General features: G+C 40.3%; 1 protein-coding gene across 6 annotated transcripts in view; it reads right to left on the bottom strand.

The window, feature by feature from the left end:
• DDHD1 (DDHD domain containing 1) overlaps window positions 1-20544 on the bottom strand; it is a 67531-nt gene extending 46987 nt beyond the window's left edge. For 2 of the 6 annotated variants that reach the window (XM_025295501.3, XM_025295507.3), the window contains exons 1-2: window positions 19481-20544; window positions 1240-1413 (exon numbers count right to left, since the gene is read on the bottom strand). In XM_025295501.3, the coding sequence (XP_025151286.1) occupies window positions 1240-1413; window positions 19481-20330 (1024 nt within the window). In that variant the 5' untranslated portion in view covers window positions 20331-20544. Of the gene's footprint in view, window positions 1-576; window positions 598-1239; window positions 1414-19480 lie in introns of all 6 variants that reach the window. The other 4 variants (XM_025295500.3, XM_025295502.3, XM_025295504.3 and 1 more) reach the window with 4 other exon arrangements.
• Between the last annotated feature and the right edge of the window lie 436 nt (window positions 20545-20980).

Raw genomic sequence — 20980 nt, 5'->3', positions numbered from 1 at the left:
TTGAATTTTACAGTGAAATAAGAACATATTTGACTCTAGGGATTAGGAAAATGAAATACTTAAAATTCCTAGAGTATGGTATCTGGCATATAATAAACATTTCTTAGATTTAATCACTGATTTACTTAGAAGCCACCATTTTCCTCGTAGAGTTTTAAAGATATAAAAAACACCCAATTTTAAGCTTATTGTTAATGGACATGAGTTTGAGCAAGCTCTGGGAGATGGTGAAAGACAGGGATGCCTGGCGTGCTGCAGTCCACGGGGATGCAAAGAATTGGACATGACTGAGTGACTGAACTGAACTGATGTTATATAAACAATTACTTCCAACTACATAATTCATTTCTTCCAAGCTGAATCCTGTGAATTACTTGATCAATAATTGAATTTTTCTGCTTTATAGATGTTTTACAAGGGGAGGGAGAAAAATCACTAATTCATAGTCTAATTCACTCGCTTAAGTAGGGCTTGCCAAGAAACTTCCCAAACAAAGGCAAACATGGATGAAGAAACACTTTTAGGAAAAAAAAGAGAAATCTACAAATTCTAATCTACCTATACTGTTATACTCACCAGAATAGTTGATCCCACTGCCTGCAGTAAATGAACAATAGAAGTATTTTTAACTTGACCACACATTTTGAATTTTACTCAAGATCAGACACATAATGAAACATATCATCTTGGCTAGTATATAAGTATTTTAAACTGTTGCCAAAAAAAAGAAAATCCAAATGCTGAATAAGGAAATATAAGGAATAGATTGTTTCAAATTAAAAATTGATATGGTTATCAATATCAAGACAGCTAGACAGGACTTACACAAAGGAAATTAAAGCTTTTTTAAACTTCAGGAGAACCAACATTAAAATATTAGCAAAAGTACTCTTTCAGTAGAATAACAAGGGATTTTTTTATAAGTTCAATTTTCTTTCGTAACTAAAAAGCTACTCAAAAGGACTAATTCATAAAGTATATTACAACAATTTGTACATTTACGGTAAATCATGTTAGTGTCATATCAGTGAAAGTACATGTTAAGTAAAATAAAAATGGAAATAGTTGAGAAATTTATAGCAGTTTTTCTTCTAAAATAACAATCAAATGTTTGAAATAACCAGAAATCGTATAAATTTTAACATTTCTGAATTACTATTTCAAACTTAGGAGCCACTTTAAGTTTTGTCAATAACTTACTTGTTTATAAAACATATTAAATGTATTAATTGGTCTTACCATCTTTTCCATCTATGGGTTTCGACACTTCAATATCAAAACTTTCCTGCATCTGCTGACCTCTAAAACGGCTCAGATGTTCTTGCTCAATTAAATTACTTTCTTCTTCTTCTAGTGGCTGCCAGGTACCATCAATAAACCACTGTCCACGCATTACTGGTATTTTATCGGACTCTGAAAAGAGAAACCACAGAATTATGCTTTATGATCCAACCTCCCAAGAAGTGACATACTGACTACAAGTTTATATTTTGCTACTGCTGCGGCAAAAACAGACTTGTGTGACCCAACAGAATCATTTAAAGTTCTAAATTTCAGATTTCAAGCCATAGTATATAATTTTTTTTACAACATATAATTTTACTAGTATTAAATATTAAACATAAAAGTTACCTGATGTTAGAAAGGGAGAGGAGCAGTTATCTATATAACTGAGGCCCCAAGTAACCAAATCAGTAGGCTAAGTGGTTGACAAACTTCATGCAAGACTCTATGGATAATTCGAATGTCTTAGAAAATACTGAGATAAATACCCACAAATAGTTTAGAAATAGTATATTGTAGTAGTGTGGTACATTCTTTAGGGCTGCTTTAGAGATCAAGGGCTCCCAGTGAGCATACAGAAACAAATGAAACTGTTAATTACAGTAAATTCCTCACCCATTTCAGGAAAAAATTGAGAAAAATTTTTTTGAAAAACTGAATGTTTTTTTGATTAAACACTATCTCCAAAACTTAATACTTTTAGTTGTTATTTATAAACCATGACTGTCATCTAAGTTATCCTGAATTCTTTAATTAAAAAAAACCCAAAAGCAAAGCAAAACAACAAAAGCCTAAAAATAAAGAGAGTTGGTGGTTTAACTACACATAGAAAAATTACTTCAAGTGGATTCAAAAGACAGTAATTTGTATATATATATTTGGATATAACCCTATGGACAGAAGGAACCCCAAATACATCTTAAACCTTTTGCAGTAGCTATACTAATTGCTAATGATTGTAATAATATTGGTATTGTTAATTTCAAAGTGCAGGTATTAAGATGAATAATTAATCTTGTTAATATCATTAGAAACTAAGATTTTCTAGCAAAAGTAAAGAGATACAAATATAAAAGTGAAAGAAATAAACCTGTATTTTAAATTTCAACTAAAAATGTCAGCATAAAACAATGTATATTTTCTCTTAAAAAAAAAATACATATATATCCTAAGCTTTGTGTACTGAAAAGACTTAGGAAAGAAAGACCAACCCTGTTTAAGTGAGCAATCCTGATATAAAGATTGTGATCTCTAAATATCATTTCCCATTCCCATTAAAAGAAACCAATGGCCAATTCCTACTTTGAAACAGAAAATTTATTAGATGATCATGAATCACTTATACCAGACTGATGTACTGGTATAAAAGTACATCAGTACATTAGTACATGTACTAAATACATGTACTGATGTATTTAAAATCTATTATGTGTTTCTATTTTTTCTTGCATTATCCTTTATTCTCCTGTAGCAATTCTGCAATAGTCAGGTGTTTGCTGTATTTGGTGGATATTCAAAAATAGAAATTCATTGAGAATTATGGGGTTTTAACATAAAGCACACTGCTGTGTTTGATGATTTTAACTAGATTCTGCTTTGTCTATCAAGATTACAACTGCTTTCTTATTGTTTCCATATTCCTGTGATGTTTTTGCACATCTCTTTATTTTTAACCTTTTTTTTACTATTTTAGATGTGTTTTTCTTTTGACACGTGAGTTAAACCCACTTATGCTTATTGATATAACTGGTATGTTTGAAATATTCGTCTATAATCACCATTTTTATTATTCCAACTCTTTCTCCAGTTGATGATTTTGCTTTTCAAAAGTCTTCCTTTGGTATTTAGGAACATTTGCATTTTTGGTTCTAGTGGTGACTTTTACACATTCATGTGTGTATTTATGCATTTTTGAGCGTCCTAAATCCCTTTTTTGTTTACTCAAACTTTTACTATGCGGTGTGTCCATTTTAAATGGTATCCAAAATTCCCACTTACTATTTACAATAGGGAATGATCTTATTCTATTTTTCCTTTGTCTCCTGACTCACTTACATATAACAATTGTACCCATATCTCCACCACTGTTTTAGTATTGGATCTATAATCTATTAGATTCTCATTGTTTTTCTATAGCCTCAATACTTGAAGGCAGTTGGCAAGCTTGAATTGTGCTTCCTTTAGTTTTAAAAAATGCTATTTCACTGCAGCCTTCCTTTGTATATCATTTCTAGAGAAGTCAGATGCAAATCTAATTTTTAAATTAGTAATATGAGTTTTTTTCCCCCACCTAGGGTCCAGAAAAAAATTTACCTTCAAATCTAAAACAGTTTTTCTAGTCTCTAAAGTCTAACAGTCTATGTCTCAAAGTTCATTGTTTTGGATCTATCTGCCGAGGTGGGTCCTTTTAATTTGTAGATTTCAGTTTTCCTCTTATTTCTTAAAAGTTTCCTTGGACTATGGTTTAATATTTAGTTCTGTTCCACTGATTTCTTCTGCAGTCAATCTAGTTATAAATACATTGGGGCTTCCTTTGCCTATATTGTATTTTAAGGACTTTCTCTCTGAAGCTTTTCACTTCTTTCATCTCATTTTCATTCTTTTGGTTGTTTTCCTTTCTTTTATCAGTGCCCCTTACATCAGCGTTACCTTCATCAATGTCCCTACTAGTATGCCCATAAATTTCAGAATATTTGGTTGGAGTGTTACATGTACAGTTTCTCTTGTTTTGTGTTTGCTTTTTGGGGAAGAACTATAATCAGTGGAAATGTACTGATTCACACTTCCTGCATTCCTCTTGCAGTAGCTTTGTATGGCATTTATTTCTGTTCATGAGTATTTTAGGGACAGACTTCTTAGTTTCAGAGTGTCTGCTGCTGCACATTATTAAGAGTAGCTCCTATAGTGGTGGCAGGGGTGGCAGTGGTTAAGTGAAGACTGGACTGGTGTTTCTTGTTTTCCTTTCATTTCTCCAGGACCCTTCATTTTCTCCTTACTTTTTTCCTCTTATTGTCACAGCTCCAAAGCGCAGTATCCTTTTCTCCTCTCCCACCAGCAATGTTTCTTTGATGCTGCTATTTCTGTCCCTCTCGCTTTCACACACCCTCCCTACAGTTCAGTTCACAGTTCAGTTGAGTTCAGTCGCTCAGTTGTGTCCGACTCTTTGCGACCCCATGAATTGCAGCACACCAGGCCTCCCTGTCCATCACCAACTCCCGGAGTTCACTCAAACTCACTTCCATCAAGTCGGTGATGCCATTCAGCCATTTCATCCTCTGTCGTCCCCCTTTCCTCCTGCCCCCAATCCCTCCCAGCATCACAGTCTTTTCCAATGAGTAAACTCTTTGTATGAGGTGGCCAAAGTATTGGAGTTTCAGCTCCAGCATCATTCCTTCCAAAGAACACCCAGGACTGACCTCCTTTAGAATGGACTGGCTGGATATCCTTGCAGTCCAAGGGACTCTCAAGAGTCTTCTCCAACACCACAGTTCAAAAGCATCAATTCTGCGGTGCTCAGCTTTCTTCACAGTTAGTGTTATTAATTACCAAGCTTCAAGTCTATGGCCATATTTTGCTTGATGTGTGGGGGACATTTTCTTTCTGTGAGTGGTTTTCTGCTTCATTTTAACCTCTGATCTCTCTTTCACTGTCTCTTAAAAAGCAGAGACTTTTCCAACAAAGGTCTGTATAGTCAAAGCTATGGGTTTTCCAGTAGTCATGTATGGAAATGAGAGTTGAACTATAAAGAAAGCTGAATGCAGAAGAATTGATGCTTTTGAACTGTGGTGTTGGAGAAGACTCTTGCGAGTCCCTTGGACTGCAAAGAGATCCAACCAGTCTATCCTAAAGGCGATCAGTCCTGGGTGTTCATTGGAAGGACTGATGTTGAAGCTGAAACTCCAATACTTTGGCCACCTAATGTGAAGAGCTGACTCATTTGAGAAGACCCTGATGCTGGGAAAGACTGAAGACAGGAGAAGGGGATTACAGAGGATAAGATGGTTGGATGGCATCACTGACTCGATCGACATGAGTTTGAGCAAGCTCCAGGAGCTGGTGATGGACAGGGAAGCCTGGCGTGTTGCAGTCCATGGGGCCAGAAAGAGTCAGACACAACTGAGAGACTGAACTGAACTGATAATGTTTGGCATGTCTATATATATACATGGTTTTAATTTTATATTGGGGCTTCCCATATGGCGCTAGTGGTAAAGAATACACTTGCCAAAGCAGCAAACGCAAAAGATGGTCATGACAGAGAGACTGAACTGAACTAAGCCTCTCCTTGCCGCACTATCCAGATTCAGAGGTTTATAGCAGTAACAAGAGTTATTGTAACTTGCTGTTTCTTTAATTACAGCTAACTTAAAATTTATGGTATCGTCCATCCTGTAGTAATGTTGGATGTGTCACCTATGTATGGTTTAAATGTATGTGGCTTTTGGGGAAAATGTGTGGAGATTAACATTTGGATAGCTTCCATTATCCTCCAGATCCATAAGCTCATCTCATTTAATCTTAAAGATAGCAATGATGTCCCCAGTTTTACAAATGTGTAAAATGAGTCTCAGTGAACCTAAATAATTTGCTTAGAGGTACACTGTTAAGTATTATGAGAACCAAGATTCCAACCAAAGTTTGACTCCAAAGTTCATTCAAACTCTCTACCATACAATGCAACCTATATTCTTAAACAGGAGAAGTCCCTTTTTAGCTCTCTCCCTAAGAAATACAGTCTATTCAGCTGTAATTTTAAAAGAAATAATTTGGGAAATTTTACACTGCTAGGCTATAATGAGACTTACAAACCAGAGCCAAACATGCTTTTCCATAAAAAACATGGAAGTTAAAAAGCAGAGTCAAAAAGAGTAAAACAAATTTTAGCACACATCTACACTCCCAAAACTTTTCTCCTCTTAAGCCTAATAAATCTAAGCATTTATTCTTTTGGATGTATATTTTGGGAGCTTTACACCTAAGCTTTAAATTCCACCAATATGTGGTCAAGTACTACATCTTTTTGGTTCAGGCCTCTGTCTCAAACTCTAAACCCAAACATTCAACTGCCAATTAGACGACTCCTGCTGCTGCTAAGTTGCTTCAGTCGTGTCCAACTCTGTGTGACCCCACAGACGGCAGCCCACCAGGTTCCCCCATCCCTGGGATTCTCCAGGCAAGAACACTGGAGTGGGTTGCCATTGCCTTCTCCAATGCATGAAAGTGAAAAGTGAAAGTGAAGTCACTCAGTCATGCCCGACCCTCAGCGACCCCATGGACTGCAGCCTTCCAGGCTCCTCCGTCCATGGGATTTTCCAGGCAAGAGTACTGGAGTGGGGTGCCACTGCCTTCTCCAAACGACTCCTAGTAGAACAATTAATAGCTACTAGAATCACAAAAAGCCATGGGACACACAAAGTTCCTGGAAGAAACATAATACAAATCTGTTATTCCATCTGTATTCCGTATCATGCAAGTGGTGTACTGACAGTATTTAGCAGGTCACCTGGTGAGCTGCTGTCTCTGGGGTTGCACAGAGTCGGACACGACTGAAGCGACTTAGCAGCAGCAGCAAGACAGAAATCTGGGATCATCCAGGATGTCTCCTCTTTATATGTGCCTTACAACTATGACTGGACACACAATGAGTACTATTTATCTTCTAAGTCACCCTCAAATTCACCCCTTACTCATCAGGTTTTGGGGTGTGGTACTACTGGTATCTAGGCCAGGGGATGTTGGTAAAGAGAACAGCTACCCCCAACCCAAGGTGCAACAATGAGTTATCTGGCCCAAAATGTCAATAATGCTGAGACTGAGAAACTCTGGCCTAGCAGTACTTTTTAAAACCTAAAAACACATGTATCTTTTATAGACCAATCCTAGAAATACACTTTATAGAAACTCTTACAAAAATGCCTAAAGATATACTACAAAGGCATTTAGCTCATTTTATAATAGAAAACAAATAAAATCAAACAAAATGACCTATAATTCTACCAACAGATATTGAATATATAAATGATGCTTGGCTCAGTAGGTATTAAAAATATTCATTAAATACGTCAAAATATGAATGGATAATAATCCATAGTGAAATAATATTCAGAAGACATGGAATAATGTCTAAAATTAAAATGAAAAATTAAATCATAATACTACATGCATATATATTTGTGCATGTGCGTATACAGTTATAAATAGTATAATCCTGTTTTATAAAAGTATACATTGGTATACGTACTGAAAATAAGTGGAGAAAAATACCCTAAGCTATTATTAACAGGTATCTTGGGGAAGTGGGACTATAAGGAACTTTCTCTTTCTACATTATAAATGTCTATAATGTTTGGCGTCAGATACGCAGATGACACCACCCTTATGGCAGAACACGAAGAAGAACTAAAGAGCCTCTTGATGAAAGTGAAAGAGGAGAGTGAAAAAGCTGGCTTAGAACTCAACATTCAAAAAATAAAGATCATGGCATCCGGTCCCATCACTTCATGGCATCCGGTCCCATCACTTCATGGCAAACAAATGAAGAAACAATGGAAACAGTGACAGACTTTATTTATTTGGGCTCCAAAATCACTGCAGATGTTGACTGCAGCCATGAAATTAAAAGATGTTTGCTCCTTGGAAGAAAAGCTATGACCAATCTAGACAGCATTTATAAAGCAGAGGCAATACTTTGCCAACAAAGGTCTGTATAGTCAAAGCTATGGTTTTTCCAGTAGTCATGTATGGGTTTGAGAGTTGGACTATAAAGAGAGCTGAACACCGAAGAATTGATGCTTTTGAACTGTGGTGTTGGAGAAGACTCTTGAGAGCCCCTTGGACTGCAAGGAAATCAAACCAGTCAATCTTGAAGGAAATCAGTCTTGAATATTCATTGGAAGGATTGATGCTTAAGCTGAAACTCCAACACTTTGGCTACCTGATACAAAGAACTGACTCACTGGAAAAGACCCTGATGCTGGGAAAGATTGAAGATAGGAGGGGAAGGGGATGACAGAGGATGAGATGGTTGGATGCCATCATTGACTCAATAGATATGAGTTTGAGCAAGCTCCGGGAGTTGGTGATGGACAGGGAAGCCTGGTGTGCTGCAGTCCATGGGGTCGCAAAGAGTTGGACACAACTGAGTGACTGAAATGAACTGATAATGTTTGGCATGTCTATATATACATGGTTTTAGTTTTATATCGGGGGTTCCCAGATGGTGCTAGTGGTAAAGAATACACTTGCCAATGCAGCAGATGCAAAGATGTGGGTTCGATCCCTGGGTTGGGAAGATCCCCTGGAGCAGGAATCCCACTTTAGTATTCTTGCCTGGGAATTCCATGGACAGAGGAGCCTGGCGGGCTACAGTTCATGGGGCTGCAGAGTTGGACACGATTGAGCATGCACAGTTTTATATTCAGTGTGATTAATCTTTTTAAATTTTTAAAAAAATTTACTTATTTATATTTATTTTTGGCTGTGCTGGGTCTTTGTTGCTGTGTATGGGCTTTCTCTAGTTGCAGCAAGCAGGGGCTAGCTCCCCTAGTTGTGGTGTTCAGGCTACTCATTGCAGTGGCTTTTCTTATTGCAGAGCATGGGCTCTAGGGCACTTAGGCTCAGTAGTTGCAAATACGCAAGCTCTACAGTTTGAGTTCAGTAGTTGTGGCATATGGGCATAGTTGCCCCATATCATGTGGAATCTCCCCGGACCAGGGATTGAACCTGTCCCCCATATTGACAGGAGGATTCTTAACTACTGGACCACTAGGAAAGTCCTGGTGTGGTTAATCTTAGGTATCAACTTGACTGGGCCAAAAGTTACCCAGATATTTGGTCAAATGTTTTGGGTGTTTCTGTGAAGGTGTTTTAGTTTTTATTTATTTATATTTCATATTTGAGTACAGTTTGTTAGCAATGTTGTGATAGTTTCAGGTGTACAACAAAGTGAATCAGTTATACATACACATCTATCTATTCTTTTATAAACTCCTTTCCCATTTAGGTTATTACAGAATATTGAGATTTCCGTGTGCTATTCAGTAGGTCCTTGCTGGTTATCTATCTTAAATACAGCAGTGTGTACATGTCAACATGAGGATGTTTTTGGGTGAGATTAACATTTAAATCCATAGACTTGAGGAAAGAAGACTGACCTTCATAATGCGGGTAGGCAGCCTCATTCAGTCAGTTGAGGGCCTGACTAGAACAGAAGGCTCACCCTCCCTCAAATAAGAAGGAATTCTATTTGACAGCCACCAAGCTGGAATATTAAGTTCTTCTTTTTGGTGATCTTTGAACAGGGATACTGGCTCTTCTTGGTTTTAACAGTGGCCGGTTGGCCTATCGATTTGAATTGGGACATCTCTGCAGATTCTAGACTTGCCAACTTCCCTAATTACATGAACTGATTCCTTATAATCTCTTTTATTCTCAGGAGAATCTTTATATATTCAGCAAAAAAAAAAAAAAAAAAAAAGATCACATATTTTGGAAGAAACTGCTAGATGCCTATCCTATACCTATTCTCTCTCTCTTTCTTGTAGCAGAACACCAATTTATCCAGGGCAGTAGTATGCTCAATAAAAAGACCATTTCTAGTCTTCTTGGGCAACTGGGTTTGGTCATGTGATTGAATCTGGGTGATAGGATACAGCAGAGTTTACTGGTGGCATAGCTCTTTGACCTTCCCCTCTTACCTTTTCTGCTTCCTATGTCTTGAGCTTCTGAAGATCTCTTAGATCAAGTCACAAATGAAAAGCTGAATAGCAGAAGGGACCTCCATTCCCGATTACAGTGGAGCTGCCGCATAGCTCCGAACTCTAGGTTATCTATACTTCTTTTAGGTATAGCCTCTGTTTTAGAGAAACAGACCCTTTTGTGTTTAAAGCCACTGTTATTCTGGCTTTTAAAAATCGTAAGCAGTAGAACCTCATGCTGATAGGGACTTGCATAGATATATACTTAAAATGTCACTTCACTTTGTAGTTAATGGAATAGAAAGACCTAGATACATAGCCAGGGACCAGAGACAAATTTTTCAAACGGCTAATGGATTAATAGGCTATAACTAGATTAACAAAGGTATTATGTTTCATTTATAACAACACTTATCAAGAGTCAATTTAAACTTAATATAAAGACTAGTACTTATCATGACCACTTGCCTGGAAGAAAACAACCAGGTAATTATAACTCTTAGGTAAATCATGATAAAAGGCAGGTCTTTACTGGACCCAAAAGAAAAAATGTGGGTCTTCCTTGACAAGAAAACAATTGCAAGGCGCATTTTCCACTATGAACACTTCATTAAGCAAGCCTGAGTGGCTCTCTTATGTGTGGGTAGAGGAATTCTGGCAATAAACATTTTATGTATTAAAAAGCTACACTTATACCAGAAGGCAGACGGAACAATTATAAGATTCCTAAAGGACTATTTTCAAGAACTATTTCAACCCGTATTGTACTCCGCAATGTATGATAGGCACAGACAGAAAGTCTTGGCACTTTTCCTCCAGCTTAGCTATGCCCTTACAGCTTTACCCACTTAGGGTCCAAAGCATGCCTATAATTCATGACTCTAGAAACTTCCAGGGAAAATTTGACCACACAGAACTTGAAGAGGAAGGAGGTCACAGAGTAAGGGAAAACAGGAATGGCAGAGTGCTGCTATTCAGTGGAAGAAGAGATAAGCAAGGACGAGAGATATAAGAAAAGTAGAAGACACAAGGAAAAGTGAAGGAGATATGAGAGATGAGGCTAGAAAACGAAGAGGTGGAAGATTAAGAAAAATATGTTGTCATTTAGTACGGCTTGTTGTAAACCTACTATCCAGTACTATACACTCTGAATATACTTTTCATAGAATTAATGCTGTAAATGATGGCTAGGGTCCCAGATCAACCCCACAGAGGCCCACTTAAACCATTATGTGGCTAACATATTGATGAACTACTTCCACCAAACTGTCCTTTGTAACAGAAGAGGAAGGGCTTTCTCTCTGGTTCCAGTGTGCTCACCTTTTGAATTCTTGCAGTGTGTGGATTGTATTTTTCAGCAGCGCCCAGGCGCTAACAGCAGTGGCCCCTTCCCACGGTCAGCTTCAGCCAGGACCACAACTCTCCAGGTAGTTTCACGCTGGAATATCACCTGCCAGGCACCTCCCTTGAACTACTTCTCCTACACCCCTGCAGGCAGCCTGTGGCGAGTTCCAAAGGAAGCCTTCCCCCAGCACTGGTGATCTCCAGCAGTCCCAGAGGGGCAGCACATGAGACTGCTGCCACACTCTCTGGGTCAGAATCTCAGCACTGAGAGGTATGGCCTTTTCCTTGGGTGCTCTATCTCAGTCCTAGGGATGGTGGCTGCTACCTGCACCTGCTATTTCTGATGTTTCATAGAGAATAAACCACAAATTTGGGAGAGGGATTATTTTTGGACTGAAGAAAAGGGAATGGGAGATGTCACAGAGGAGATTTTGATTATACCTGTAATGTTTAATAAGCTAAGCAAGGGAGAATACTAATTGTTGGTTATGTAATCTAGACTTTTGTACATATATGAGATAATTCACATTAAAATCAATATTAAAGTTAACAAACTTTCTCAAAACATGGATGACAGAGTAAAAACATTATGTATGAAACTAATTATGTTTAATTGGTAAACAGAATGAAAGGTAGTAAATTAAGAACTAAATAAAACGCTGCCTTCCATTCTAATACTTGAACACTTGCTCATTCACTAGACAGGAACTATGTTCTAGAGGAATACTGTAGGACAAAGGTAACTAAACAGTCACTGTCCTAATCATCATTTAGCTTGGCTACAAATGTTGCAACTCCAAAATTTCATTCATTGCGAGCAATCATAAAAAATTCTACCTTATGAAAGAAATACCTATAACCTCAAAACACATTGGGGATCCCACCTGAAAGTAACAATTACATTAAAAATACTAATTTAATTTAGGCAAAAGCTACTGTTAATATTTATGACTCACTGAGTTTAAATCCATTTCACAAGGGTAAGAAACTCTGGACAATATAATTATACCTTAAATACTATTTGCTTCTTTTAAGAAACAAGGCCATAGGGGTTTTAAAGAATATATTTCTTATGTCTTAATTAGTATAACAGTAAAGTTGAATAGTTCAGTTGCTCAGTCGTGTCTGACTCTTTGCAACCCCATGGACTGCAGCACGCCAGGCCTCCTGGTCCATCAAAACTCCCAGAGTTCAGTTGAATAAATGGTTTGTGTGTGTTAGTTGCTCAGTCGTGTCCAACTCTTTTTGACCCTACGGACTGTAGCCCACCAGGCTCCTCTGTCCATGGGATTCTCCAGGCAAGAATACTGGAGTGGGTTGCCATTCTCTTCTCCAGGGGATCTTCCCAGCATAGGGATCGAACCAGGGATCTCCCGCATTGTAGGCAGATTCTTTACCATCTGAGCCACCAGAGGGTACTTAACATTAAAATGTGTTGGTTGTTAAAATGCAAACTTTCCTGACGATCTATCCTAGGTGAATCAGGTAGAAACGAGATACACCCGAGGGGCCTGCCTATTAGCAATTCTATAGAATAAGAAGAAAATAATGTACTCGTGTCTAAAATATTAACTGAAAGTTGATCATCTGTAGTAAGTAGTAAAATACAATGCGAGATTGCATTTATCTATGTATATCAAGGCTCAGAAGTAATTTCAACTCTGTTCCTTGTACTTCACCTAAAGTTATTTTTGCAGCTCCTTCTATGACATGTGATTTAGAATCTTATGTTTTAGCACAGTTCATCCAGTTCTTTGTTCTGTATCATGTTTCCCAAGGACTATCTGCATTGATGTTCAGAATGATGGTTCTCTAAGAAGTAGCCAAAGAGGGAAGAGTAATATTAGAGTTTTCCATTCACACAGTTAAAATTATACTTTCGCAAATAAAAGCTTAACTCTCAATAGATGGCTATTTGGAAAAGCCATCTATTCAGATGGAATTTATATTTCTTAAAGAGTCCAGATATCTGAGGTCCTGGGGTACAGAAATACTACTAACATTATAATTTCCAAAGGCTGGCCTTGCCTCCAATAGTCAGTCAAGAGAGTTTATTTGACTATACAAGTGTAATAAATATAAAGATTACCTAGATATAGCTAAATGTAACAAGCACTTAGAACAAATATTAATGATTGTATAGTTTATTCTTATGTATGGTAATCTGGCAAAATTAGAAAGCAATACAGAATATAGAATACAACAATATAGAATTTTATATGCCTCTATCAATATTTCTACCAACTTCCCTTAGTTCTCTGGCACAAGCAATTTCTACTTTTCACCACTTTGAATTTCACCTGTCCCCTAAATCAGGGATATCAAAAAGTATCTGCATTATGCTTTTCATCCCATTAATCCACTCTTCTGTCAGTGATTCAACATCTTTTTTTAAGCACAATCTCCCTTTACCAAGGCAAACTCAAAAAGTAGAATTGTAGGTTATATACAGTGGCTATAAAAATGTTTTTCTTTGATTTACTTTTTAACTGAGCTTTTAGGAATATATTGTGGCAAAAAAAGAAGAGACTGTATCTATACCTTTCGTCAGTGTTGAAGTTATTCTTGATAAAGGGCACAGTTTAAATTTCATCAGACTCATGAAAAGATAAAGGTCTTGGATCAGATTCCCCAACAATCAGGGGTTCTGGAACTGCCTGCCCTCCGCATCTCTTCTGCCAGTAATCTTCATCTTAGGCTTCCTGTGAACACAGGCTGCATTTCCCTCTCTCCTTTTAATCCCCCTGCTCTTCTCACCCAGTGACCGTAATTCTCAGAGGATTTCACGATCACCACAGCATATCCAGCTTTTCCTTATTGTCTACAGAAAAGAATCAGCCCTAGGGTTTCAGACATCAAAGATCTTAGCAAAACAGAAATTAGAGGGTGTGATGTGAGGATAAAAGACCCAGGAAATACAATTTGGAAGAGATTTGGGACCCCACGGATTGTAGCCCACCAGGCTCTTCTGTCCATGGGATTCTCCAGGCAAGAATACTGGAGAGGGCAGCCATGTCCTTCTCCAGGGGATCTTCTTAACCCAGGGATTGAACCTGCATCTCCTGCATCACAGGCAGAGTCTTTGCTGTTTGAGCCACTAGGGAAGATATAATTTGGGAGAACGAAGAGTACAAAAAGTCTTTTCAAAGGCAAAATAGTAAAGGAAGAAAGAAGAGAAGACGGTGATGACAGATGGAAGAAAGAAAAACATACTAAGCACTCCGAACATTTATATAAAGTAACTTGCACAACATGCAATATCACATTTGAGCTGTACACAAACAAGGTGGATCAATAACTGATATCAGTTTTTAAACTAATGGCACAATGCAAAGGGAAAGAAAAGTCCTGAATGCCTCCATCGGGTGGTGCCAAGTCCTGCCCTCCGTACAAGTCACCCACTATTCATTCATTATCTTTGTGCTGTTTCAGTAGGTCATTGAAAAATGGTCTAAAGCAGGCTTAATCTGGAATGGAGCTCTCAGAAGACTTTTGCCAGGGTTCTAAAAACCTGAACAAATAGAATTCCAATGATACCCAAGGCTGCTTTCCAGGCTGAACGAGTGGGAAATAATGCAATTCTCTGATAGTTTTTCAGAGTCAGGCGTCTCTAGTCCCTATAGTTCTGCTTTACTGGAGGCAGAAACTGATCAAGAAAGATTACCTTCTAACAGCTTGGACTCTTATTACTTTCTCATGATGTCATGTGCTTCATAAAGGATTATTACTTATCAAGGTTATTAACCCTTGAATAAAAAAGACCTAAAAGACAGTTACAGCTGTGCCAAATTAATAAACACCATATAATCTGGGTACTTGCAGAAAAAGCCCTAATTTTTCTACCTTTTTATTGGGATAATAATATTTTCTCTTCAATGTATCATAAAGACCGATTAATTTCTGAAGTATCTGAAACTACAAATGGTTTAGGATAATAATGCATGTAGGTCTTATAAGTACAGAAAAAGAGGGGAGGGTGGGGTAAGGGAAGCTGTGGCTTATAATTAATAACTGCTTCTGGAAACTACACATTCATATAAACATTTGGTCAATTAAAATAACTTTAGTTAGTGAATGGAAATTAGTAATATATATTCCCTAGTGCATGCTGCACACATCACTGCTACCAGAATTGCTTTAAAACTATTCTTAACTCATCAAAAATCTCTATGATGTTCTAAATGCCTTCCCATAACTACTACTAAATGCTTTGGCCACTTTCTTGCTATTATTCCTGACAAACATTTATAGGATATACATCTACATATATGTGCAGCTGACTCACTTTGCTGTGCAGCAGAAACTAACAGAACATGCTAAAGCAAGTATACTCCGATAAAAATTAAAAAAGAATCAATTTAATTGAGATGCCAGGTTCATAGCAACTTACATCTTTCTTTTTCTAGATAATCTGAAGATTAGAATTCAAATGATTTTTTTCCTTTTTTTTCTTTAAACTTTTTATTTTGTATTGCGGTAGCTGATTAACAATAAATGATTTTTAAATTAAAAAAAATTTTCACCTGTGATGAGGTAAAGACCAGTGAAAACAAACTTAACAATTTGAATACCCAGTCTTACTAACCAAAAGTTTCTACAAGTAAGGTATATTGCTTTCTTGCTAAGTCACTTCAGTCATGTCCGACTCTGTGCGACCCCATAGACGGCAGCCCACCAGGCTCCTCGGTCCCTGGGATTCTCCAGGCAAGATCACTGGAGTGGGTTGCCATTTCCTTCTCCAATGCATGAAAGTGAAAAGTGAAAGTGAAGTCGCTCAGTCGTGTCTGACTCTTAGCGACCCCATGGACTGCGGCCTACTGGGCTCCTCCATCCATGGGATTTTCCAGGCAAGAGTACTGGAGTGGGGTGCCATTGCCTTCTCCAATAATGCTTTCTTAGATCCACACAGATACAGTTAACACCTAGTGCTTGTGCCACCACTGTTCTAAGCATGTTATAATAATTCTCAAAACAAGCCTATAAAGAGGCTACAAAGAGCTTAGTTAAAACATGGGGAGTGAGGGAGTTTACTCAGCCATTACTCAGCAATGATCAATTTTTATCTAAAAGGTCCACATGCAGTCAGAAAAACATCTAAACAGTCAATAAAACAAAAATAAGCTTCCTATAATTAATACTTCTTTTCATATGTAATAATATGGGCTTCTAAGCTATGGTAGACAAAACTTCTATTCCCCTTCCAATTCATGTACTCCAAATTGGTTCAAATTTTATCTATTAGAAAGGAAGAGTAAAAATAAATTAACAGCTTTCTTTATAGCTAACTTATTGGCTTCAATACCCAGATAAAGTGACTCAATTAGGTCACACAAGTCACTGGAATCCTATCACCATGGTATGTAGGAACTTACTGGACTTTTTAAAACTTTTTATCAGTAGTCAGAAAATTTCCAGAAAGGTTTAAAAAGTAAAATAAGAGAAAGGTCAAAAGCTGCAAAATTTATAAATTTTTCCATTTGAAAAGGCTGGAGAAATCATACTGGGATTGAACTCTCCTTAGACAGTGTGAAAACTTATATAATACACCGAGACCTGAAAAACCAATTAGAAGGAAGTTACATGAAATTTTGTGAGAAGTAGTAAATCATGGACAAAAAGCACTATTGCATTTTCATCGTAAATAATATTAAGCCTTGGGACACATACTGGATTGTATCTTGCAGAAAGCTATCTAGAAAATGCAAAAATGGAGTCAAAATAAGTGTTGCTGTTATGCCAAACAAAAATTAATTTATAAGCTATAACTAGTCTACTGGTGATCTGATCTAGGAAAGATGATTTGAGAGGACTAAGACCACTTTTCCTTTCAGGTTAATTTTTGTAGGCCCTTACTGTTGCTCGATTTATGACACTAGCATTCTAATGATCTTCTCTACCTGTCCAATTCAGCCTTTGTGTAGTCCCTAGTCACTTAAGTAACAGACAGCCTTCAAGTGTTTGGTTCCCTGACGCTCAACAGGGTAAAGTCCAAATTCCCTAACACTGCATATCCGCCCTCCTCCTTTTCTAGCTACTCTCCTAAACGTAGCACTCACAAGGCAGGGGCTTCCTTCACAAACTCTCGTCTCTGATCAAACACCTCTATCTTTGTGGTGGTCAAATTCCAAAGCTAGGCTCTGTGTTTTGACCCCTGCAGGTACAGCCCTTCTTTCTTCAAAATGCCATGCAGTTTCATGCTTCTGTATCACTGTATATGTTATCCCACCTAGCTGGAATGCCTTTCTGTTTTACCACGTTCCAGCTGGGTGACCTTGGACAAGTTCATTAACTTCGCTGAACTCTGCTTCTTCATATAAAGAACATTAGCACTCATTTGCTATCACTATGAAATAACGAATGCGAAAAGTCGCTTTGTAGACAGTCAAGCACTATGCAAGCATTAACAATCTTATCATAAATCAAAAGAGCACACAGTATTCTTGGTAACTATACTTTAGTTGACCTAAAAGGGTAAGATTCATCTCTTGGTTTCCAGCCCCCTCTCCAAGAATGCCCTGCATTTTATCCCACTTTCTGACTCCAATAAGTCCTTGTCCTTCTGTCTTCAAAAGATAAAAATCTATCATGATGTCTAGGTCATTTGTAGAAAAAGACTTAGTGGGAAGCTCCTCAAAGGTAAGGACTGTCCTTTCTTCCACCTTTCCTACTGCCTTCACAAGAGTACTGTGTGATGCACAAATACTGGTAAAAAGAAAAAAGATGAATGAATGAGTGAATGCAAGCATATCTTGTCCTTTGTGAGCTTATAATCAAAAGAAGTGAGTGAGTGACATGGTGGGTCCTAGATGAATCTGGCTTTATGAAAGTGGTAACAAATGCCTTCAATGTCATCAAAGGGAAGTAAGAAACTGAATTTCCTGCTATGCTTGTTTTATTTGGTGATTTGATACGTGTTGTAATTGCTGTCTTAGTGACTCATGCTTAACATGTGAATATTTTAACATTAGAATCACAATATACAATTCAATATCTGTTTTTAAAAAATTTTCTGCACTAGGCTCAATGAGAACATGAAGATAAAGATGATGGATTTTCCTCATTAGATGCTAAACATACAGAAAGGAAGCTAAGTCATCAATACACGTAATTAATACAAGGCAGAATGTTATAAGGTGTACGGAAGACCTAAGGTTAGTGACAGTGAAGGAAGACATCTGACCTAGGGCACTGGGCCCATAAAAATTACAGCTATATATTACAAATTACTGGGCGCCAATAGCTTATGTACCATCGAATATTTATTTTACATATAAAACATCTGTTACATGCAATGGCGGATATTTCTGACCGTCTTCCTCCTTAATCTAATTACAAACCTAACTGCATTGTTATCTAAGGAATAAGGACTTACTATTCACATGTGTGCCAAACACAGTTCCCAGGCCCTTAAGCATATTACCTCATTTAATTTCCGTAACAACCCTACGACATAGATACAATTATCCCTATTTTACAGATTTGAAAAACCAAGGCCCAAGCCTTGTAACTTTTCAAGGTTAAGAGGCAAAAATGAAAATACGTAAGCAAGGACCTGGGAGAGAAATATGAGTATTCCACATAAGAGTGTGAGCGGACCCACTTGTCACAACTGCTTCGAGCAGTGCTTTTCCACCTCTCCTGAACGCACCGGTGAGAACAACCTCTATCCCTTCCCTTCCCGCCAGGGATTGATTCTCTTTTCCAAATCCATAACGGAACCGTTATTCAGATTCTCTCAAACATTTCCAGTCCAGAAGCCAAACCGGTATTTAAATCATAAGCAGTGCAGGGTAAACGAGACCGATTCAGATCCCTGGATGGACAAAGCTCAGGTAGGAATCACGAAATTAAACCTTTCGGGTTGGCCATCCATTCCTGGATCACCTCCAGGGGAGGGCTGCAGCACCCGGCTTACCCAGGAGGCGCTACCTCGGCAGTATCCTCTCCTCCTGACCCCAGGCGACTGGGCTTTTGCCATCTGCTCGCTTTACCCTTCACCTGCCGGCGCTTGCCTGCACGGTGTCCATCCTGTTCGGACCAATCGCCAGGCCTCACGCGCCTCGCTCTCCCCGCAGTTAAGTTCCAAACCCACCCGGGTGCGTGTCGGCCCCTGCAGAGGCAGCCCGTCCCGCTCCCTCCCCCGGCCGGCTACTCACGGTTCCAGTATACCGGGTAGCATTCTCCTTGGGTCACATCCACCTCGTAGAGGCCGCCCCGCACACACACCCGCTCGATGTTCACCAGCTCCTCCATCTCGCGCCCGTGCCCCGCAATGCGCGGGCAGAAGCCGCAGACGCGGTCCTCGTCTTCGTCCTCCACGGAGCTGGAGGCCGGGCCCGCGGGTGAGGCCGGGCCGCACACATGGTCGCCGTCAGGGTCTTGGGCCCGGGCTCGGGCCCCCGTGGCCTGCAGCAGCGTTCGGAAGGCAAGCTCAATGCGGAGCGAGTCGTAGCCGATGAAGGGCTTCCAGGTCTTCTTGTCCTCTTTGTAGAACCAGCGCACCTCCTCCGGGCCCAGCTCCGTCACCACCTCGTATCTGTGCCGGGCGGCCGCGCCGCCGGGCCGGGTGCGCTTCCTCTCCCCGGGGCCTGCTCCAGCCGCCCCGCCGCCCCCCGAGTTCGACGGGACCAGCGGCGGCTGCTGAGGCGGGTGCAGCGACGAGGAGCTGCCGCCGCCTCCACTCTCGCCCTCGCTGTAGTAGCGCAGCGAGGAGCCCGACTCGGCCGAGCTGAAGTCATAGTTATCGTCACTGAGGCAGGGGTCCAGCGCCAGGTGATGGTTGTGGTCCTCCGCGCCCGGCGCCAAGTGCAGCCCGGGCTCCCCGCGCAGCAGGGCCAGGGGCACCTCGTCATCGCCAGGGTCCCCGGCTGGCAGGTGGTCGAAGCGGCAGACGCTGCCCCCGAACGCGGGTTCCGTGTCCGAGCCCAGCTCCCAGGCGGCGCCGTCGCCGCCCCGGCCGCCGTTACGCTCGGAGCTCCGCGGAGACCCATGGCCCGGGTAATTCATGCTGTGGAGACGCCGCCGGCCGCCCGGCTCGGCGCCGAGCCGTGGTCCCCAGCGCTTCCGCCACACATTCAACGTCGCGGCCCTCTCCACCCAGAGTTTTTAATCTTTCAAATCCCGAGGGGGGCTGCGGCGGTAGAGGCAGCGGCGGCTCCACCCCCGCTGAGTCCCCCAGCCTCCGCAGCCGCGTGCCGCCGCCCGCCCCATTGTCACGCAGCCCGACGTAGGCGGTGCTTGCCCCTGGGCCCCGCCCCGCCGGCCGCGCGCGCCGTCCCGGAAACCCCTTCTCAACCCGCACAGGGCAGGCGCGGCCCCCGTTGCTTCTCCCGCCATGGGATACCGGTCAGCTCAGGAATTTTCAATTCTCCTCCCCTCCGCTCCCATTTCCCTGCGGTGCTGCTGCCTCGGCCCCCGCCCTTCTGAGGGTCAGAGCCCAGGTGTGGAGAAGCTTTACCGGATTCATCCTTGCAATCTGGGTCATGAGCCAAGGCTTAAGCTACCGGTTGAGAGGGCCCCGGGAAATTGGATTCTCCTGACACTGCTTCCGTGACCTTAGGCCTGCCTGCAGCCCTGGGTGGACCCTATCAGCCACCTGGCTTTGGTCCCTTCAGAATTGGCCCACGCGAGGACACTCCACTTCTTGCCCACTGATT

This window comes from Bubalus bubalis, chromosome 11 (genome assembly GCF_019923935.1).
Source record: "Bubalus bubalis isolate 160015118507 breed Murrah chromosome 11, NDDB_SH_1, whole genome shotgun sequence".
Taxonomy (NCBI): domain Eukaryota; kingdom Metazoa; phylum Chordata; class Mammalia; order Artiodactyla; family Bovidae; genus Bubalus; species Bubalus bubalis.
This window is presented reverse-complemented; position numbering and strand designations above follow the sequence as displayed.